Source organism: Atractosteus spatula, chromosome 7 (genome assembly GCF_055471065.1).
Source record: "Atractosteus spatula isolate fAtrSpa1 chromosome 7, fAtrSpa1.hap1, whole genome shotgun sequence".
Classification (NCBI taxonomy): domain Eukaryota; kingdom Metazoa; phylum Chordata; class Actinopteri; order Semionotiformes; family Lepisosteidae; genus Atractosteus; species Atractosteus spatula.
In genome coordinates, this window is record NC_142712.1 from 17496508 (window position 1) to 17520952 (window position 24445).

The 24445-nt window shown below is 37.9% G+C and overlaps 1 protein-coding gene across 1 annotated transcript in view; it reads right to left on the bottom strand.

Annotated features, from left to right (window-relative positions):
• LOC148830663 (protocadherin-16-like) overlaps positions 1–21615 on the bottom strand; it is a 125905-nt gene extending 104290 nt beyond the window's left edge. Inside the window, exon 1 of the mRNA XM_088919960.1 lies at positions 19891–21615. Coding sequence (XP_088776086.1) covers positions 19891–21615 — 1725 coding nt within the window. The remainder of the gene's footprint in view (positions 1–19890) is intronic.
• Between the last annotated feature and the right edge of the window lie 2830 nt (positions 21616–24445).

Consider the following 24445-nt stretch of genomic DNA (forward strand, 5'->3'; position numbering starts at 1 on the left):
GGAAGCAATTTTCAAAATCTCCTACAGGGAATCGTTATTGAATTCTTCAGATAATCAGCAAAATATCAATTGCTTCTACTTGCAGACATTTTCCAATTTCAGGTGTCATGAAGGGCTCACAGAAATCAAGAATGGAAACAGTTCACAGCTGATAGAAACAGACAAGTTCTAACAGAAGCAAAGGTTCCTGCTGTGGAAAAAATGCTTTGCACAGTCTGCTTTTTAGCGTTTAATTCACACTCAATTGTTAATCCAGTAATGGTACATTAAAATTTTCCAACATCACATAGTTTTGTGACACATAGTACCTGAATTTGAAATTATTAACTGAAATACGAAAGCCTAAAAATAATCAATAAAATATGTGTATATTGTTACAAAGTTTGCTTTTTCAACATTTCAAAACTTCTAGATGATAAATTATTTGCATTTTTTCACAATTACTCTTTTAAACTCATTAATTCAGACATTTTGCATTGTATTATCGGGGTTTCTAGCTTGTACCTTCATGAGTTCCCAACCTGAGTACTACAATCCCTTATTTGCTGAGATGCAAGACAGAAAACACAACATGCTTCAGCTTGTTAATAAAAGTAGTTAGCACGGTTGCTACTTTTCCTTAATTAGGTAGAAGACCTTAACCTAGATATATCAAAACTCAGAATCATTATAGTTTATACGGTACATCTAATAAACGCTCAAAAGGCATAGTGTTCAGTAAATGCTAAAGATCACCAAATTTGTCTATTAATTATAATTCAACACTGTGTAATGACATTCAAAATGTATGTATAAACAAAGATGTGGTTTTCATGGGAGACTTACTTTTCTCACACAGAGTGGAAAAAGCCAATTGGAATGTCAGCAGCACAAACTCAAATGGTAGACATGATTAATTACTGCTTTTTTACTTACATTGATCAAGCACATGCAAGAGGGAATGCTTGCACTGATCTAGTGTTTTTAAACAATCAAGATCCGTGAGGGTACTGTGGTCATAACACTGGAACTCTACAGGTACAGTCCAAATCAAAGATTTAGATTTGGAAGAAAAGAAAACTATAAAGCAGTGAGACAGAGCTAAAGAGAATCAGAATGACATAGAGAAAATATGGAATCAGTAGAGCATAAATGGACACACTTTAAACATTATTTTTGCTTGAAGCACAGAGTAAATCAAAGCTGAGGAAGCGGTGTCCCAAATGGTTTAATAAATCAATTAAAAAGTCTTCATCAGGACTAACCCCCTTTTAATCTTGTTGGTTCAAAAACAAAAACATTTGTTTTATACTTTGTACAATTTTGTACGCCATGCTGCAAAAACAATTTGCTGCTCAGAAATCAGTCCAAAGAAGTGCAACACGATACACTCCTGGACTCCAAGGAATATCCTTCACTGACAGGCTAAAAGAACTGAACCTTCTTAGTCTCTGACAGTGAGGATTACGAAGGGACCTGATTCAAGTATTCAAAATCCTCGAACATTTTGTAAAGTCAACCCACTGGACTTCTTTAAAAATAACAGTGGAACACAAACGACGGGACACAAGTGGAAACTATTTAAAACTGAGAACAAGAGACACTTAAAAAAAAATTGACTTTTGTATGAATCTCTAACAGGCTGTTCAACTTTGTTGTTAAAGCTGATACTGTATTTTTTTTTCCAAGAAAGGGCTGGATGAGATCTTAGGATCAATTATCTACTAACATCCAAACAAGGTAGATGGGCCATAACCTTGTCTCTTGCCTGCATCTACCCATTCTTTTATATTGGCTGCCTGTGCATCATCACGTAGGTTTCAAAGTGGAAATTATAAGGTATCAAGACCCAGTTCACATCAGAAACTGTAGTTTTAAATGTTAATATAAGATTACAATTTGTAGATGCATTTTTTGTACTGTAACTGGATTTGTTCTTGCATATGCTTTTTAGTAAAATGGTCTCAATTGCCTAGTCTAGAAGTGCACTATATACTGAAAAAATAGCTTTTTTCCCCATTGTACTACATAATTCTTCCAAATACTAAAAGCATTAGGAAGGATTTTCATAATGAGCAGGCATACATATACAGTATATCTATATTTTAAATAATACCAAATAACCTAAAGTCTTGATCTTAAACTGCACACTTTTCAGTCCAAGTATCAGTTTTGTTTATCAGAAAAAGACTTAGAAATTACTTGGTCCTTTGGCTTGAAATAAAGAATTAATTACATAAAAAAACATCTCTAGTCTTTTTGATCGACTTCCAGTAGTTGTTTTTTACCCTCAGAGGCCTGCAAGACAATGCTCATTGTTGAAAGGCTTTGGACAGAAAGCAGTGGCTGTAATATAGTGAGGCCAGCCAAAGCCAGACAACTTTTCCTTCCTACCTCCTGGGAAACCAGCATAGTCTGATATGAACACTTAGCCAAGACTAGAGGCTAGCAGCAGGGCTTAAATCAGCATGTACCTCACTTAGAGCCAAGCCCTGACAAGCCAAACACAAACCATAAGAACTGTACCCTGAAAGGAAAATGGGGACACATCCATTTCCCGTCTGAGACATTTCACTTTTTATGTTCTGGGGCCACAGCAGACCACACATTGAATCGTTTTGGTGGGCTAAGAATTAATGATCGCCACCATGAAAATAATCATGATCTCCTTTTCACTTTTCAAAAGCACTAATCAACAATATAATAATTCAGGCCCCACTATGGGTTTGAAGGCGTTCTACTGCTTCTGGTAATAATTTGATAATTAATTATGGTAACAATTAATTCTTTCTTTCAAAAAGAGAAACATAAGAGGATAAGAGAAAAAGAATATGCTAAAATCGGAGACAAATGGGTTTTGCTCTCCTAGTTTCAAGCTGTTGATTGACCCAGGAGGCCAAATCTGTATCTCTAAGGATCTCCATTAATGCGTGCAAGATTGAGAGGTAATGGGGGAGCAGGAATGAACTGACCATCTTTTTAATTTCATTGTCATAACAAAGCTGCTATAAGGGCTTTTCTCCCCATACAGTGGTATAACGTCCTTACATGGAACATGGTTGATCCTGGGCTCTGTATTCTCTGTGTTATCCAGATCTGAGTCCCCTTTACTGGCTTTGTAATAATCATACAGTTTGAACATCTGAAAAGCAACCACAGCTGCAAAAATACATATAAATGAGAATATGGTTTCCAAAATGCAGAATACAACATGGAAGAAGGTATAAATGTATGGAGTACATAGTTTCCAAAAAAGTTTCTACACAAAAACAGAGATCCTAGCGTTGTCAGAAAAATGCTATTGCTGATAAATGTGAGATCCAGAACAAAGTGGCAAGTCATTTCTTGAAGACCCTGTCATTTATCCCAGAAAACGGAAACCTTCATATGAAAAGGTGACTCGTCCTGAAATATCGAACACTTGCATCAGCAGCACACTTCTCCACTGTTCTTTGAGACTCTTGCTCTGTCCCTTAGTCTGCTATCCCAGTAAGATCATCTTTCTCAATCAGCAGACCCATTCCCATGGCAACCTCAACTCCAATTCCATCCTTGGAACAGATTTCTGCTTTCACACCTCATACACGGATCTCACAGTCTCCTATTCACCTTCTTCATCCCAATCTCTCCCCCAGCTGCCCCTTTGGCTCAGTTGTGCTCTTCATTCTCTTTCATATTTTCTGCCCATTTTCCATTCCAGTTCTGTGCTCGACTGCTCAAATTTCAGAGCCAGCTTTATCATGTATAAGCTTAGTGCTTGACTAAATAATGGTCAGCTATCTTCACAGTAAAATCCAACAGTGGCACAACTAATACATCCACAGGTAAATGGGAAAATTTAATGACAACCATACAGTATGTCACTCCCTACCCCAGTGCCCCAGGCAGACCTTTTACTTAAGAAGCCACTGGCTCCTCAAAAAATCTGGGTTGTCAGATGCCAAATGCATCATCTGAGGGAGATAACACCTACGCGGTTTTGGGGAGGTGGCTCCCCTGCTCATTTTCCTCTGCCTGGGCTCTCCCTCACTTACAGTATTTTTACTTTTTAGTTGGTCCATTGAGTCATATCTGCAATGTTTGGACTCTTGAGTATTTTTTAAAGGCAAGGTAACTATTATTGTGCTGTAATGGCAACATGCCTGAGGAAAACAAAAACAGGCTGCCAAATATGGCTGTACAGTATTTGTACATCTAACGACAAGTATAATCTTAAAATTAACCCAGTATTTATAAACCCAGGTAGATTGGAGGTGCTCCTATTCTCACCAGTGTTCTTATTCTTATTTGTATTTTGCCATCCAGCGTTCTACTCTGTAATCTCGCCTCCAAAAATGTTTTCACTATATTCACTACCATTCAAACCAACCAGCAACTACACAGTGGCGCCCTTCTGTCTTTTATGTTTAAACAAAACAAGTCTGACGCTGCTAAGTGTGTTTTGCTTTGACGATAAACACCAAGAGGAAACATGAGGCACGCTATGATCCCCAAGTGAGTTTTTGTAACTTCACTCTTAAACACATTATTTACGAGCCTTCTGCAAAGGAAAAGGGAGCAAGACGCTTGGCGAGTGCCCCCCTACCCAAAGGCCTCAGCATATTACAGACACAGCCTTGATACTTACAAACTTATGGACCTATTTTCCCCCCAGTAAATCCCAGTCTATTACAATTACTCATGTGTACAGTGAAACCAATGTAAAACCATGTCAGCATCAGCCCACAAGAAGCACAGCAATAATACCAAATATTCATTTCTCTAATCCACCAAAAGATCTCCTAACAGTATTGACAGTATTCTCTAAAATAATACCTTGCTAAAATACACCTAATTGTATAAAGTCCAATGCTATAAAATACTAAGATCTACTTACTGAAGTTTTTTTTCTGAAAAAATATTTTATGAGTGTTCAAGAATGGTTTTCCCATTTTTCATTTTTTTCAACCAAACGGTTTACAATTTACATTGTTACAGTGCTATTGACTTCCACACAAGTAGAAAGGTTTTACGACAAGTCCTAGTGGTTTTTTAAAAAATTAAAGATGATACAAAATAAAATCATGTTAGAGATCCAGGCTGCCACAAACATTAATTACAAAATAAATATGTACAGTATGTGATTCTCTACAGAAATTTTGAAAAATGCATTTTCCCCAAACTTAGTATTGTTCAAATTAAACAATATTTTTAAATTTAGTATTATTTTTAATTACATGTACCACAGATCCAGGAAATCTACTTTTCGTATAGAATGAATGGCATGAAGGACAAAACCAGAGTGATGCCCAAAATGTACAAAGCTGCAGACCTGATGTCCAAAGTTCTATAAACATGGGCCTTGTCAGTAGTGGATTGGGAGACCAGAAAACCAGGCTGATGCTGCAAGCAGTACTGGGGGACCAGTCGGTGGCACTCTTTCCCCTGAGCCAGAATATCCAAAATCATTGTCCCAGTATGGTAACCGGGGACATTGTGCTGTAAATGCAGATGAGACGAGAGGGTCTGCTTAAATATCTCATGGTCATGTTTGGAGGAGTAGAAGTGTCCTGGCTAAATTACACACTGGACTTGCATCGACAATCTAGACTACCTAAAGATCTTGGCCGTCACTTTTTTCTGCTCTGCCTGATCTGCTGAATTGTGGATCTGCTGGCACATAACAGCTGCCAGGTGTCTTCCAGCCCCTGTTAAGTTAAAAAGTCTCTTTAACATCCTTAAGGATGATATATAAATCTATACGTACAGTATATACATATTTATATAAATATATAAATGCAAGGGATTTTAATTTAATTATAATACTTGATGCTGCCAGCCATGCCAAGTTCTGAATTCTTCACATTCTTCACATTAATACAGACTATCAGTTCTCAATACTAATAATAAATTCTTTGACTTAAACATTTTACAGTTGACATATTTAAAAGCCAATAACACCCAAAGTACTTTCCATTTTCGTTTCTGGAGTACTTACTGCATTAATTCCACAGAGAAATGCTTCATATTTGAGCTTTCATTAGATATTCGATTACATATCTCTCTGAAGATGTTAGATGTAAGCTAAAACATTAATTTACTCCAGTTCACTGTATTCCTAGAGAGATTCACTGAATCAAAAGATAAAATGTACGCAGCCTGGTCTGATTCTCTCATCAGTAACCTGCTTACATATTGCCACCTTCTTTACCCACATACAGTAACTGCAAGGATAACAGAAACAAACAGCAGTGTAAGGGATTTTGCAAATTTCAGGAATCCATACAAGTGATAAATTACAGTCATGCAATGCTGTTGGCAGTGAAAACAATTTTATTTCCTGCTACTGGTATTTAGGTAGCCACCTATTAGCTACAACGTGCACAATATAAAATGAAATTTTACAAATTACGGAGAAGTATAGATAAAATCAGACATGTAACTCATTACATTGTTAAAACGTCTTTTAAAATTTAAATTCCATTTAAAACCAAACCCAAAACACTTCAAAACCCAGACGTTTCTACTATGCCACAGAACTTCAAACATGCAGGGAAATTGTCCTAAGCATTAGTCATCATAATATCCTTCCCCTGACCTAATCAAGCCATTCTTAATAGTCTGTATCTGACAGTGGAAATCAGCAATCAGTCAGTTCATACAGTTGTTCGAATGTTATAGACAAAACAGTCAGCCAAGTCCGCCTCTATTTATCTTCACAAAAACATTTATGAATGACCTTTGTATTTCACCAAACTCATTAGCTCATCAGAAAAACATGCTGAAGTCAATGTAAGGAAACTATTGTAGGTAATCGATAATGCTACAAGAGACAACGCAAAACAATTGAGTACAGTCCTGTTATTTAAATGCAGGCCTTCGAAAACATCCTCTTCTTCTTCCAAAGAATTTCCATGCATGACAGAGGTGCTGCTTGATAATTAACAACAAGCATCCAGATTAAGTTGTTCTTGAGACCCTGGATTTTAGGCTTGATGTTTTTTGCATGATTTGGGATTTCTAGATTCAGGATGGTTCAGCTCCGATCTTGAAGGATCTTGCAGGATTTCATTCTACCTCACAACTTGCTCATTTGAACCAGCTCTTCAGGTGTAACCCTTAAAAAGACACCTAGAAAATCTGCAGACACACTGGTTCTCCAGTGTCAGTGCGGCTCATTTAAAAATGGCAGGGTGTCAACAAAGCACAGACTCGACCCAAATTCCTTTGAAAAGCAAGAAGCACAGAATCCCCCTAGAGAAAATGTGTGGTATTTAATTGTGGTTTAGGAGAAATGGTGATTAAATCTGCAACTGCTGTGCTCATTAAAACCAAACCGTGTGCCATGCAGTGCTCTATTCCAGATTCAATGGAGCTGTAAACCCACAAACAACATAACTTATTTTCAAAAACTCATTTTTGCAGCAGATGCTAGTGATGAGCTTCAGAATTCTAAAAAGTGAGCAATTAGCTCAGAAGTAGAATGAAGAAATTGTATAACCCAAAATGTATAAATGGTGTACAAAAGCAGTGAATGTACTGTACCAAATAGCAGATGACAGGCCTGTAAGAGGGATTAAAGGACTGTAATTCCATCTCAGGGATCTGATGAGAAAACATTAAACAACTTTTCATCTGTAATTTCAAACACTCAATCATAAAAACCTAGGTAAGGCTGAACAAAACCCTGAAAACAGATGTTTAAATATTTGTCTTCAAGTTGCTTGTTTTAGGAATCAACAACCTTTGGAGCTCTTGTTTCTCGCTTATTGTAAGTCTTCCTTCGTGCTCTCCTCAATAAACTTTAGCATCAAACAGATTCTGATGAAACAAATAGCAGCAAGTTCACTGAGCGTATTTCTGAGCGCTGGACCATTGTGTATTTCTGATATGTCCATCGGGGCATCCTCAAGCACATTTCTTTTACCTTCCCTGACAAACATAACAATCATTCTGTTTCTGAAATAGGCAGCTGGTTGAAAGTCCCTTAGATTTACGAGCTGTAAGAAGAAGAAAAAACGCAGACAATTGGAAGTGAGTGTTCATTTGCCTTATTGTGTTTCAAGGTTATATATGTGTCCAGTGTGATTCGAGACTTCGGTGCAGTAAATTCATGGCCTTCCTGCTGTTGATGGCTTTGTCCCTCTGGTGCATGTTTTTTAAATAACCTGGATCTTAAACTAGGCCACCAATTACAGCACTTTCTACAGTAGATCTACACTGTTTTTCACCACACTGCAGCTGAAAAAGCCCTGTGCAGTACTCATACAAAACTACACTACAGTATTTCCCTCTGTTGCCTGTTGATGCACACAACTCAATGTATGCTATTGAGAAAAGAGAACTAACAAACCTCTCATCTTTGAATATAAACTGATAATATACTATAATATAAACCAATGTAAATATTACAAAGGTGACGTTCTAGCAAAAAAGCATCATATCAAAATGCAAAAGCCAAGGCTCCAAAATCAGACTTTTAAGCCCGGCGAATACAAAGACTTTGAAACATAATCCACATGGATGTTATCAAAGTTTAAAACAAAGGCATCACTCTTAGAAAATCAAGCCAAACCCCAGAGAGACATGCTAATTCGAAATTCCTTACATCTTAAAAAAAGCATAGGCCCTTAATTAAAAGAAAATACCTTCTTGCACAATCCTATGGAGCATTTTACCCAAATGTGTTTCAATATTGTACAATATATGCATTATCACATTGTACTTCAGTTTTTGAAAAAGATATACTGTGGTCATTACTAATGTGAAGAAAGTGCACGTTTATGCATTTCACATACTGTATATGAGGGCACCATAGTAAGCTTTAATAGCAAAGTGCTATCACAGACCACCAAGCAAGCAGGAAAACCAGACTTCAAGTATGTGGTAAGAGCACTGGAAGAAGAAATGGGTGCCTTGCAGTCTGAGGCTTACATGGATTGTGTAGGGCGACCACAATTAATTATCTCAAGGCAAAAGGGTCTCCATGGCTTTTTCTGTGTGTTCTGAAAACAGTGGATAAGACCTAACAAATAGAACAGCCCACAGAAGCCCAATAGAAGAGCCGTGATCTGATGGTGAGCTCATACATCTGAACATTAGCGCTGTTCCCAGAATTCCAAGAAATTAGCTTTCTAGGAATTCCAAGAATTTCTTGAATTATTTTGGAATATTAGAAAAGACCCATATGAAAGAAACAAAAGGATCAAGACGGCATTGGAACTATTTTCCAAAATACAACAAACGCAAAAAGAACTCATACAATGAGTTTAGGTTCACACAAAAATATGGAAATCAGGCTAAAACATACATTTTTAAAATAATAAAATTCATCTTCAGAGGACGTTTTTAACTAATGATTATTTTAAGTATACCTGTACATATTTACAGTAGTATGCTTGGAACAACACCTATAACTGGTTATTGGTTATAACTGGTTACTGGTTTGGAAGCGATCAAGGGGACAAATTTAAAAGATTCATGTTTCAAGCTCCAAACAAATCTTTCCACTCCGTCACATAAGGAAATGCACATACAGCACCATTCAACTGCCTTTCAAAACCTTGTTTCACCTTACTGCAATCCACAGCATTTTGTTTAACAAGGTATGTTTCTCTAAGCTCCCCAGATGCTAAGGCTATTGAAAAGAAAATAATAACCCACAAATGGAGATTGCTTTGGGAAACGTGGGTTTGTGAAAATGAAGTGCTGGGTGTGAAAGGGGGAGGTGGGGCAAAATAACTGGAGCTCAGAAGAATTAATAAATACCCCACAGCAAAACTGGAAACTTTTTTGTGTGTCATTACTATGACAGATAAATACTATACAAAATTTTATGATCTGTGCAGCCAAAAAGGAATTGTAGTCAAGAGGATGTATGTCATATCATTGCTGACCACAGTGGCCAAAGTTTTTGGTGACGGCACAGCTGTTTGTACCATATAATTCCACTGTAAGTTTTTTTTTTTCTCCTGGATCCTCTGCTGGCTACTTGTGAATGCATTCTTTATTGTCTCAAATTTCTTTATATCCCAGAGTACCCATGATGTAACAAAGTCATTGGTTAATTACCTTCTTCCCACCCACATTTCACTAATTACATGACTTGAAACCTTCTGCTTTACCCCATTTACAGCAAAGAAAGGGAATTTGGCTGGGCTCCCTTGCTGCAGGCTGCCTCTCGGCACAGTGAATTTGTTCTGTGCTCGAGAGCATTCCTTCAGTCTCATCAGCGCCATTAACAAGGCTGACAAGTAAGAGCTCAAAAAAAAGAAAAAAAAACAGGGCTCAAACAGGGACATTCAGGGCAGAGGAAGAAGAAATTGGGTAAAACACATTAAAAACAAAATCCTCCTCTCCCATTCTTTGACAGTTACGAGTGTGCCACATACTGTAGAATTAAAGGCCATTCTGTTTTGGAAGTCGATGCTAACCCATAATCACCATGAGAATGGCAATTGTTACGGGCCCTAAAAAACATTAGCCTGCATTATCATAAGCCATTTTACAACAGGGATGTTTAAAGTTTCAATATGAAACCCCAGCATTCACCCCATCTCCCACATATCCCTCTTGTGCATCCATGACTTTCCATTTTAATGCAGCCATCCAACAGCACTCATCTTAATCAGGACATTCTGTCACTGACAAATAGATTGAGATCAGTTTTGGGTTTTGAGCAAACTGGTACTGTCAAAACAATATCCATGCCTATACAATAAACGAGTGCTGATGACACATTTTGGGCATACTGAGTAACTATAATGGAAAATAGGAGCAAATCCAAGGAACCAGTTGAAAACCACTATGCTGTTTTGTGCATTGTAAATGGTTTTCCAGTTGCTCTGTTAATTGAAATTAAATTAGATTTAGTGAATTGTTTTTAGATTTCAGTGAACAATCTCTGCTATTTTAATTACAGCGACATATGCGCTTCTGAGGTTTTCCACAGTGTTTTGCCATGATGTTCTTTCTGATTTGTCATTTATGCCCCCTTTTTATGTTTATCTAGACAATTTTGTACTGTTAAAGGCCAGGACCCTTGTATTGTTTTGCCTCGTCTTCCACCAATGTCTCAAAACACCACATTCACAAAGGTATTGTGCGTAATCAATCACAGAACCCAGATTAGAAATAGAATATAAATGTGTGAACATTTATACAAAAGAATTATCTGTTTATATTAGTACATCTTATCTTTTTATTGCAACTGCATTCTTGCCTGAATGAGGCTGTCTGGACAGAGATAACATTTAGAATTACATAAAAAGAAAATGTGCTTGTTTAGAGGGAGGAGAAATGTACCTTTAATCTTTGTGAACTGAAAGGAACAGGGGGTAATTACAAAATTAGATACCTCAGTCACGCATAGCAGCAGACAGGGAAGGGACAGCTGATTGAGAATTTCACCCACAACAGACTATAAATCAACCACATCGTGGACTGAAGAAACTACCCATTTTCAGAGCCATCAAAAGGCCCCAACATTTTCTCACTTTTACCCATAGACTAACAAATGAGTGAACTACTGAAACTGACCATTCCATCAACTCCTTTTCCCCAATAAACAGGTTGAAACCAAAAAATAAAGTATTGAAAAAAATGCATACAAGGCTACAAGAAAGGGATAAAACATAAGTCAGGGAACAATGCAAAAACTGAAAAAAATGGATGCTGACCACTTGTCACACAGAGTAGTTTTCATGCTCAAGGGCCGCTCCACAGATGCATGCAGCTGCTATGTCTGAGATCTTGCCTGGATAAAACATCTGTCCCCCTGGGAACAGATTTTCATGATCCCACCCTTGGTGGAAATATGGAGTCAGAATCACCTGCACCAGCCTGTCAGACTGAGTGACAGTTCGAAGTCTAATTATATTCAGATTCCCTTCAGAAGCCACGTCGGGGTTACAGAGCATTTTGCTAAGCCAATATTGGAGCACTTATTTGAGATCTCCTTTTATCATCGTGAAATTGATCTTGATGGTTTCCAGTAAGCTCCAAATGTATGAAGGTGCACTATAGGTCACCCTTTCAGCACAGATGACAGTGTAAGAGCCTAAAAATAACAAGAACTGCCATCTTGTCAGAAGTTCTGAAGAACAGTTTATCCCATATTCCAGATAAAGATAATGCATGTAACATGGCATCATCCAAGAAAATTGTTCCGCTGCTTGTGGACTTACATTGTTCACACTTTTACACTGTTGCTACTTTTACTTGAGTGGTCACTGGGCTCTCCTTATTCACAAGTCCATTTCTTTGCTTTGTTTAACATACTGTAACAGCACCTGAGACTGAACTGCATTCCAACCTATTGGCTATAAACTAGTACACAGTATTGACTACATCAATAATAATGACCCAAAATTTCAAAAACAGTTGCAAAGACCCTTTATTAATTTCCGATCTGAGTGTCTGAAAAGTGAAAATCTTTCACTTAGTACTCAATATTAAATATAAATAAAAGGACCACAGAATATTAATAAGTCATTTGATTTGCTTTAGGATGGAAAGTAAGGTCAAAATACAGTATGCTTTTGTTGTTGTTTATTTAATTTCACTGGTTTAAATTTGATACTTGCTAAACTGAGCTGAAAGGACATATGCCAAATAGATGTAGTCCCACAACTATTAAAAAGATTTCAAGCTACATTTCATACTCTAAATGGCTCCTAGGGTAACAATTCTTACAAAAGGAAAAACTCAGCTGATAAATGGCTTTTTTAAACCTCGCATGAAATGCTTCCAGTTGGTTTGGGAAACAGCACTGCAGAGTAAATGACTAGAACAGTAAAACGGGTGTAATTGTGCCACACAAGTCGAATAAGCAAAATATTAAAATATATTAGGTTTTCATTTGTGTCCCTTTAGTGAAACATTATGTACAGTATTTTTCAATTAAGTGCACCTTCCTTTTCCAATAAATGCTTCTAGTGGTCTGCAATCGTTTCCCCCCTAGTTCAGAAAAAATCTATTGCAACAATAAATAAAATGGAATACAACCATATGAAAATATAAAAGGAAATGCTTAGGTACTGGTCTCTGCTGGAACAGTAAACATCCAAAGCCTGCCTAGATGCATCAGTTTTTGAATTCCCTACAACCTATAACCTTGCCAGCAGCCATATGACCCCGTAACTCACAACTCACCCTGTGGTCTATGTGTAACCCCAGCATTCTGGCCAAATTTCCCCCTGGCCTTTACCAATCATGGCCTCCTTAAAATCCCCATCAAGAATTGGCTTCATCACTCTATTCTCCTCCTCAATAATAACTGATGTGTTGTGAGCGTTCTGGAGCACTATGGCTGCCGTCGCATCATCCAGGTGGGGGCTGCACATTGGTAGTGGTGGAGGGGAGTCCCCATTACCTGTAAAGCACTTTGAGTGGAGTGTCCAGAAAAGCGCTATATAAGTGTAAGCAATTATTATTATTACTATTATAACCCAAATGTGACAGCAAACCTGTGACCAGGATTTCTCAAGCGTGTGCAAACAATTGGTTGAGGGATGCACCTTTCCTCCTATTGGGGCTGAGCTTCCAGGACAAGACTGTGCTGCCTGTGAGGTGTTCAAAGGTGAAACATGGTCGACTGTGGCAATTGGGAGGAATCTGCCTACACTTCCTCATTCTCCCCCATGTGCGGTCACAGGGTTCGTAGTGGTGATCCAAGATATGAAGGAGAGACAACTGGCTATTCCATATCGGGTGAGTAGAACAAAAATAAATGTTGAATCCAAATAGAAAAAATACATATTGTGTTACACCACAAACCACCAAATGCAGTTAGTGGAAAAGGAGGGGCAAATATGTCAATTATTGCCCACCTGTCTTCGGCTATCCTAGTCTAACTGAAAATGCTGCCAAAACATTAGTTAACTAAAGAAGTAAAAAGGCCATTTTTACCCATGCTGCCTGTTACCTTTACCTGCATGACTACATAGTTCTGAAAATGCGACGCAATGTTATAAACTCTCAATTTGAAAATACTTGCCCTTGCTCACCTCTTCTTTTGCCGCTTTTTGAGCAACTGACACTCAATATATACCGCATTTCCATGTCTTTTTAAAAAAAAGGCCGTAAATGCAGCTTTTAGAACTTTAGTTTTCAGTTTAAAAGATGGTCAGACATTGAAGTTATTGTGAAGCAGGTTTTTTTTTTCACTTTAATCATACAGAGTTCTTTAGGTCAAGTGTGAAACCAACCCTAAGTGGGCCCACAGGAACCCCCAGACTCTGAAACTGTGAAATCGGCCAAACAGAACATAATTTTCCCAGCTGGTGTTCATTGCAATTTCATCATTTAACATTTTCTGCGGCTTATTCGGCTTATTAAAATGGAGATTTTTTGAAAAATCAATATTTCACACTATCATTTCGCTCTAGTCAAGCTTACTGGAATTCTGCCTAATTCCCTGCATCTTTATAGCACAGGCCTATGTTGACTCCCACAGATAAATGGCCTTCATTGTTTGACATTAAAAATTACACTAACAGTATTGAAAGGCGCACAACAATGCAATGATCTGATGGTCACTTACAGACAAGAATGTCTTTTTAAAGCTGTTCCTATAAAACTTTTTTTTCTATTTAAATGGCCATATTGCTTCTCAGTTTGAATGAACGTCAGATTCTCCTATTCTGTGCTTTTTTTCTAATCTTTAATACTACTAAAGCTCTTGCTGGCTAAATCCACATATTCCAGGAAATCAGCTAAAGAAATATTGTGACTGTGTGTGACAAAGTAAATGACAAAGAATATAATTCTCAAGCATGTGACCTGAACTAAAACAACTCAAAAATAATACATCGCAAAGACTTTAAAAATATTTAAATATTCAAGCTAAACTTGAATAACAGGACCAAATATGAAATAAACCTGAGTAAAGTCTTGCAAATACATTTCTTACTTTTGACAACTGCTGTATTATAAAAGTAATTTAGAAGTTAAACAAAAGCATGCCTCAAACACTAAATGGGGAAAAAAATGCAGTACTGCAAAGCAACTGGAAAAACAGTAAAACAGTAAATGTGAGTTAAGGGAACTGAATGAAAGAACTATCAAGGGTGTTTCTATAAATTACACATTTCTAATGTGAACAGGTCTTGAATAAGCATATATAACCCCTGCATTTTTCAAAACTGCAAGCAACAGCTGTTCAGAAAGCAAAATCCACAATCTGTGTTACAGTTAAACTAATGTGACCTGGCTTAAATGAAACAAGAGATTTTTTTCTCTGAGCTGAATGTTTAGAAATGAGCAATGAGGCTTGAATATTTTGTGATGCCAGTAATAATTCCAAAATACTACTTAACATCAACCAAATTAAACCAGTAGAATAATGAAACAATGCCCACAAAGCACATTCTAGATCTTAACTAGCTTTGTTCACTGTCATTACTTCAAGAATAAAGGTGTGTTATTGATTATTTTACCCTAAATAAAGAATTCTGTTGCTTTCAAGCTGGTAGCATAATAAGCACAGAAGGGTAGAGGTCTGACCGTGGCTCAGAAGGTGATGGTATCAGTGAGTCTGACAGACTTGCTCTTGAGTTACAGGAAACAGCCCCAGGCAGCTTCCTCCAGCTCAAACACCCTCCACACATCCAGATGTTCACCCAGCCTCAATTACATTAAACATGATTAGTCTTTCCTTGCGGATTTAGGAAAAATATTACCTCACACCTCAGATGAGACTATTCTGACAGCCAGCTCTAGTGCGATAGTATTTTCTCATTTTATGGACAAGCAGACACATTAAAAAAGCACCTGTCTGAGAGGGTCACTCCAGGAAGTTTGTGGTTAGCCCCCAACACTAAAAAAAGGCAAGGCTCAACTGTTATCCTTATGTTTTAAGAAAACAATCACCCCTTTCTAATTCTCTCTTTCGGTCCTTAGTCAATTTTTGTTGTTGCCATTCTGCATTTCCCACTGTTGTATGCATTTGTGCTTGCAGGCAGAGAGGCACCAACTGCTGGTTTCACTGCAATTAATTTCACAAAGCAAAACTATTCTGTGCAGAGACAAATGATATACTTGAGCATCTTGTGAAAAAAAAACTTCTAGTCTGAAATAATGGTAATGTAGCATAAAAGACATCAAGTTAACCAGCAAATCAAATTTTGTGGAAAAACCATTTAATACCACCAGGTTTTCATGAAAGCCTGACAAGGTTCAGCTGTGCATGCCACTGGACTAAAAATAACAACCTTACAGCAGGAGACAGCAATCCTCTAATGGCTTTGCCTCCTAAATTATTTGTCTGTGATGTGAAAGATCAATATATTAGCCTTATGCACTCAAGAATTAAGTGAGAATGCATTCAGCGGTTAACATAACACTTTGAGCACCAAAACTCAATTTATAGAAGTCTGTTTAAAAAACCTCAGAGTGCTCCACAGAGTGCTTCGTCCAACAAAGATGCTCATTTGAAGCACTCTTGCAATTTATAATTCAAGTATTGAAGGACTGAATTAGGACTATGTTATTAGATTACTTTAAAGGCATTCCCCCGATAATGGGGCACAGTGAGCAAAGCTCCCCTAGAGTTTTAACAGACTTGAGTCTGATGAGCACACAATTCAGAGAGAAGTGTACTGTACATGGCTCTCATCCTCTCTATGCTGGTATGAAGATCAAAAAGATAAAGTCTAGACGATAAAACAAATTGCTAATTTCAATTGGGAGTAATCCAACCAGAAATCAATGTTTAAATTCTTCCAAATTACAGTTATTGTCTCATGTCTACATTTCATAATAGACTTGTTGCAGTATAAAACACTAAACCTTAGGGATTGATAAAGGTATGCCTCACAGTGACCTCCTAATGATATGTTGCCAGTGCCCAGGATGAATCAGGCTGCAAAGCAACCGTTAAAAAAAGTTACTACATATGAATAGCTGGATTTAATTTTCACATTCCTGATAAAGGAAGACAGAACTGTTTGCCACGTTTTCGTGAACCCATGGAGACGATAACAGGCAGATCATTTTATTCCACTTGGTCTGCAGTGAAACTGAAGTGCACTCTTTTGGCTTGTGTTCAGTTGTGTCTAATAAGGTGTGAGGTTCGATCAGATAAGGATGTAGTGCGAGGCAGACTTCAGGACAGAGAAGGAAATCGCTCTGCCCCCTTTCACAGTCACTTGCTGATTTTCATTTCCCCCATTCCGGAGCTTGGAGACACAGTCTCGCTTTCCTGCCGGTACCAAGGCAATAACCAACAATCTCTTAGACAGAGAGACAATTCTTCTTCTACTGCTCACTACTTCCTCAAACGGAAATGTCTCACAGAACCTTCGGAAAGAACAATTACTGCGTTTGTGAACGTCTCATACTACCTAAGGGCCAGGATTCAAATATATAATATATGTAATATAATACACTTAAAAAAAGTATTGGGAATAAGAACAAGAGAACAAATCTTGGAAAACCTTTTAACCACTTAGTGCATGGGTTCACTCCAGAAATTTTGAAGGGTTAATGATAGTGTTGAAAAAATTAAATGGCTTCATTAAGAATTCCATGTCTGTAAGTAATTATTCATGATCCAACAAATGGGTCCCTAATCATTTTGTTAGGAACGATATCGTAATTATACTTCTTACAGAGTGTTAACACCAGTCGTTTTCCTCATTTAGCTAATTAGAAGAAGGCACTCAGTTAGGCACACAAACTTGAAAGCTCAAAAAAATCCATTAAATCTGGTTTAAAACAATGAAACTCGTTAAATTTAAACAGTTACAGTAGTTTATGTTTTTCTCAAACTCTTAAAGTTAAGTTCTAGGTTTCTTTAAGAAGGCATTGCAACTGTAACTATATATTCCCAGCTTGGTTTCTATTTCGCTTAGTTTCCTGTAGCCAGCATTATAGAGTTACAGGAAATCTTAACAACAGAGTGTCTTGTCATCAGGCAGGGTGGACTACATGTCTGTGGTCAATGGTTATAGAATAGTCCTAAATCTCAATGCACCATGCGGTATCCTTAGGTAAAACAGAAGTATATATAAAAAACACTATGGTTGACTAAAATAAACTGTGACTATCCTTGTTAAACCCATAACCTTGTGGAAATGATCCTATATCATTTTTCATCTGCATAATTATGATCCTTCAACAGGATAAATTATTATAATACCCCGTTGTCTGATTTGAAGAAAAAAATAAGAAAATCCAGTAGAGATTATGTGTTTGTGATGCAAAGCACTAAAAAGACCATTTACCAAAATTCCTAACATGAGTAATAAGAGTTTGAGGTTGAGAGCTGGCATTTTGTACTATGCCTGGAAAGAATTGAGTTCCCTGTGCTAACAATTGGTGCCAGTGCATGTCTAACACCAAATGGAGCTGAAAAAGATCTGTGAGAAAAATACTTTTTCAAACACATTGAAAAAATGTGTTAGCTTAAATGAAAAGCTGTTTTTACACTAATAAGCAATATGAGTTAACAACTATTACTTAAAAGGACTTTACAATGCATCCTGGTATTTTTACATAAGTATATGAATGAACAATTTGCTAAGCTACCATCAATGGAAAAAGAAAATTATCAACTGCTGTGCCTACAAAAATAGTTTTATTGCAGCCTCCTTTCATTTTATTAAAATTAATCCATTCATGTGGATAACTTGTTACTTTCAAAGCTTAGATTTCTGAAAAATACTTTACTTCCAATTGTCCTTTAACATGTATTCCATTCAAGTGTCTTGGCACATTTAAAACTTTGGTACTTCTTCTGCACACAAATTTCCATTAAATTTCTTTGATTTTTGTATGATACAGACTGCCCGTGGTGCTCCAAGGGACCTCCCAGGCGACCAAGAGCAGCTTCCAGTCCTACACAAAGGCCAAGAGCTGTTAGAGCTGTGTCAAAGCCCAGAGTCTCTGTGGAGCAGCCTGTGGGCCACGTTACCGTCTGCCAAGCCTTCAGTCAGATATGCTCCTTATGTCTGCGTTCTGGCTTATGAACACCACCACAAAAAAAATCTGAAGAACAAATTCAGTGAACCTGCAACAATGAGGAATTCCAGTGTTTATTTAGCTTTTTCCTTTCGAATGATTCAAAGCTTTACTGTGAATCTCAAACACCTGAATACTTTGAAGAGTTATGGTAATTGCTACCCTCCCACCCCATGTGATCATCACTACGACACGAGAGAACATGACGTTTCTAAATGATGAGGCCCTTTGGTTTAACTGCTGTCATCCATGGTTGACGTCTTGAATACACTGTTCCTTAATAATATAAGACAGAGGCTTATCTGTTTGACAAACTGACAGGACTCATTTTTTTCTTTCATGCAGATAAGAGCCAACTAACGCGGTTTTCTGGCCTGGAATCAGTTCTTATTCAAAACAGAATGCTTCAGAATCTGGTTGATTCCAAACGTCAGACAGCAACATCCAAAGATGTGAGTGAAGTGCAAAGTCCTGTATTTTCACTCCCCAGGCAGTCCCTTATACTGTCTTAGTTACCGTAGCAACCTCCCTACAGAGGTGAAGTAAAGGACAGCCAATGCTAAGCATATCTTCTTAACTCAAGGTGAACTCTTCATTAGTATTGGAAAATCCCAACAGATTTCACAGAAAAATTTATCTTAATTCAGAGCACAATGCTAATATGATTTTAACACATTTAATGTATTACAGCTTTTTTTAAACTCAGTGTCTACCTCAGCAGGATACTGGAAAAACATAATACATGGCATTGTGGTGACACACACCCACAAAAACTAAGATTTTGCACTCAAAATTAAGTAGACTCTTATTAAGGACATTTTCATTGCCTGTACAAATGCCTGTGTTGCAGACGGGCAATTTGTTTGTTGTGTCACTCAAACTGTAAAAAACAAAATCAAATTTATTTCTATACCAAAGCAAAGGTGATGTATTTCATTTAAATCTATTTTGAGAGGAGACAGAAATTCCTACCTGAAGGAAACACGTTCCTGCAGCTGTGTTCTCTTTGATGGAGACGTTGTAGAAATTGCTTCCAAAAACAGGCTCATTGTCGTTAATATCCTGCAAGACCACGTTAACCACAGCGGTGGAGGACAGGGGTGGCCGTCCCCCATCAGTGGCCACCACTGTGATCCTCGGCTTGGGATCTGTCTCATAATCCAGCTCCATGGCCGTGGTGATTATTCCGGTGACCGGGTCAATGGTAAACCAATCTGAATGGGTCCCATGGTCTTGAAGGATGCTGTAATTGATTTCACCATTGGGACCCTGGTCTTTGTCTCTCGCAGTGACCTGAAGGACAAAGCTTCCAGGGTACACCACTTCTGGAATGGTTTGCTTGTAAGCCTGCTGGTCAAAAAGTGGAGGGTTGTCATTGACGTCAGTCACCTGAATAGTGAATGACGATTCAGCTCTGAGAGGGGGAGTCCCAGAGTCAGTGGCAAATACCCGCAGCTCATAAGAATCCCTCTCTTCTCGGTCTAGGATTTTGTCCACACATATGAGGTAGATGATGTTATCCTTTGTTGTCAGACCAAATTTGCCATCTCCACCTTCTAATGTCACATTTACATTAGGGTATTCGCCGTAATCTGGGTCTGACACTGAGATACGCGCTACGTACTGGCCTGGTTGTGCTCCCTCAGAAATGCGTGGGGAGCCATCTTCACTGAGGAAGATGATGGTCATCGTGGGCTGGTTGTCATTGTAATCACGGACGTGGATGGTGACAAAAGCATTGGTGACTTCTGGATGGCTTGCATTGTCCCGGGCTTGTACCACCAACTCATGGACTTTCCTCATTTCGTAGTCTAGTGGCTTATTGAGAGTGATTACGCCTGTGCGTGGATCTATAACAAAATAGTGCTCAGGGTCGCTTTGCCTCCTGTTGATCTCATATAGCACCAGTCCATTATCCCCTTCATCTGCATCTGTAGCAAACACCTGCAATATGGTGTTGCCAGGCTGCATGTTTTCTGAGATGAGGGCATGATAGCGACTCTGGTTGAAGACAGGTGCATGGTCATTGATGTCTTGGACAGAAACATCCAAGATCATCTGTCCAGTCTTCCTAGGAGAACCGCCATCAAAAGCTTCCAGGTGCAAGGTGTACGAAGACCTTTTCTCTCTGTCTAAGATGGCATTGACTACTAGATCCAAATTTAAGACTTCATTGGAGCCCCTCTTAGTCTCTAAGCGGAAAGCCTGTCCCATGTTGCCATCTTTTATCAGATAACCCTGAGTAGTGAACTGACCTTTATCAGCATCTGCTGCAGGATCAAGAGAAAATCTTGTGCCCACTGCTGTTTGTTCTGGAATCTTGAACGTGACCCTTTTCTTAGGAAATTCTGGTGCGTGGTCATTGATGTCATTTACTACTATTGTTACCTCTACCGTCAGTCCGTGCATGGTGACTGCAATAAAGTTGTAATGGTCTCTCACCTCCCTGTCCAAAACCTTGGCTGTTTTGATGATCCCAGTTGTTTCGTCAATGTCCAAATCACTACCAACCCCAGTGCCCTCATGATCAGATATGAAGAACAGTGTAGCCATGGTACCAGGGGGCAGCCCAGCACTGATGTCACCTACAATAGTTCCAGCAGGCTGTTCTTCATCCAACTGCAAGTCTAATGTACCCAAGACAGTGGAGGAGTGGACAGTTATGAGTTCCAAGGCCACATAGAATAGTAGCAGCATTTTTTTGCTCCAAGTACCCTGCTTATGCAATGGATCCATCACCAGCTCCCTCAAACCCCCGGGCAAAGACGTCTTGTTAAGTGGTTCTGTCAATCCTGTAGGAAAAAAAGAGCATTAAATGACTATTTTAAGATTTGTTTTCTGAAAAAAACTTTGTAGCACACCGAAATACAAACACACCTCAATCTACATGTCACTTACAGTGTTTGGTGTTTCTGCAATAAAGTAACTGCTAAACCCATCTTCATAAGGGATAGGATTTGGCAAATACTGATCAGTATCTCCAAATTCTTACATACAATTTAACCTTTCCTTATGGAGGTGGAAGTGCAAAATAAAACCCATTAATCACACTAACGTTTCAGATAAAAACTGCTATATCCGATCATTTTTCTTCTTCCAACAGAAATGTTATTACTAGGAAAACATTCATCTAGTAATTCTTACCTACATCACTGCTACAGAAAGGATCTTTTTTTTTATTTTGTGCTTCAGATATTCCATTTAAATATTTTATCCCAGAAATGTGACGCACAAATGCAAAAGAAGAATAAAAATGGAATACATAAGCCAAAGTTTGACCACCAATGTCTGTGATTCATTTAAAAAATCAACACTTTTTAAATGTTCTGTTGTGTTCTTCTCAGAGACCACACAATGAGCTTTAGGGTCCAGACATCGTGAATTTGAGCTTTTGGGCATGTCACCAAAACTGTCCCTGGCACTTTCCTGGTAGTGGAGCACATTTCTACAGTGCCACCAGGGCAACTAATTAGGGTTTGTTGCTCATGGTGCTCTTGGCTCCTGTAACCCCTGACAGTTCCTGGCTGGCCAAAGTTTTTGCCACAATGTCAATGAAGAATATCTTTGTCCTTCAATCAGCTCTGAACCTCCTATATGAATCCCACTATGAAACTTGATAAGTGACACTGTGACAAGAGATAAATGATTCAATGGGTAGGTGGGTGAGGAAAATCCATCCACACTTTCTTACTTTCCTTGTGTTTGATTGTCACTGTGAGTCAGTTTTACACAAGGGAGTATAGAAGCACATCGTCTCAGGCAGTCTAGGGGCAAAGTCTTATGAATGGGTTCATAAGAATACTTAGCTATACAATATATAGTCTAGTAATACTATAATACTATACTATCTGAGCTCACAAAAATAGATTTATTATCAAATGGCAAAGAAGTTTTGTACTGAACTCAAGAGTATGTTGCATTATCAGAAACATACAGAGAAAGAGTAATACTTATGCAGGCCACTATAAAGACAGTTTGATAGATCACGAAGAAGCAATGTGCAACTCCAGAACATAAACCTGCCTCAAAAGATCAAGCTTAAATGTTACTTAGCAAATAAAGCATAAGTCATAATAATACAAATATTCACACGGGCACAATTTTATGAGAAGAAAGAAAAAATCTCCAAAAAGCAAAAATAAAACGTAATGTATGCGATAAAGGAAATTTAAAAATGACTAGATAAACAGAAATAAAACACAACAAGAAGTCACTGGAAGGAAGGGTCAGGGATTTATCAATGGTTTGCACAACAGGACAATCCAGCCCTGTTTGTTTTTGTGCTAGCCCTGTGTGCCAGAACATTACTGAAATGAAAACAGACATCTGAAAAGCTGCATGGATGTTTCAACTCCAGAAGGAAAATGAATTAAGAAAACATACAAGATAAAAGAAAAATACTAAATCATAGTATGCTGCCATGTAAATACACATCAACAAAACCAACTTCCTCTCTCATCTGCAGAAGTCACTAATACTTTTGCAAAAAACAGAGAATTCTAATGGCAAAAGTTAAAAAATTGAGCACTGCTTATATACTGCAGGTTGACGTTCTGAAAACTGAAGACTTCCCCAAGTGTAAAATAGCTTGAAAAAACCTGCTACCCAATTCTCAAGGGCTTTCATTCTGACCGCACAACCCTTTTAGCATGCAATAGATCCTTCACACACATCATTTTTGTACGTTTCTTTCAAATACCCAATCCATCAATCTCACATTCCTGTGACGTATAGCAATCCCCTACCTCGAAGGAAAAATAACTCTGACCACAGCCCTCCCATATTAGCCAAGATGTGAGATGGGGAGATTCTTTATGATCCTGACATTTGTTTTTAATTAAGAAGAGACAGGTCCAATATTTTGATGGTCTGGGCTCATGCTTGCATTTGGCGTCTAATATACCCACAGGTACCTGTCTTGTGAACAGACCCGTTATATAGAAACTCTGGGACATGACAGAATGTTAATGTTCATTTAAAGTGAGGGTGTGAGGCCTGTCAGAGCAGATCTCATTGAATGCGTTTACAATATTGAGTAGTCTCTTAAGACGCGTTTATGTTAGGGTGTTCACTTTAGGAATGTCCCCTCTTTGCAAAATACATTTGAAACAAAATTAAAGTTGAGCTACACTGAATAGTTCTAAAATTGTGTTGAAATTTATCTCCCATTTTTGAAAGCTAAAACTGGCTTTTTTAAAATCTATGAAATGCTGAAATTGAAATTTGGAACCAGCTACAGGTGTTTCTTTCTGCAATTCTGCTTTTACAAAAAGCACCACATATGACATACTAAAGCAACAATTCTGAAAAGAATGAGAAGTCTTTCACATTTTCAATGTGTCTAACACACTGAAGAATTAAATAATTAAAACTCCTGCATTTTAATTCATTATTACTCCAAAAATACAATGGTCACAAAAGCATTAAGGGCTAAGAAATCTAGAACATAAGGGTCTTTTAAAATCCACTGAATAGAATGTTTTAAATATTTTTCTTTATCCACAAACAAACCCTTCTGTGCAACAAT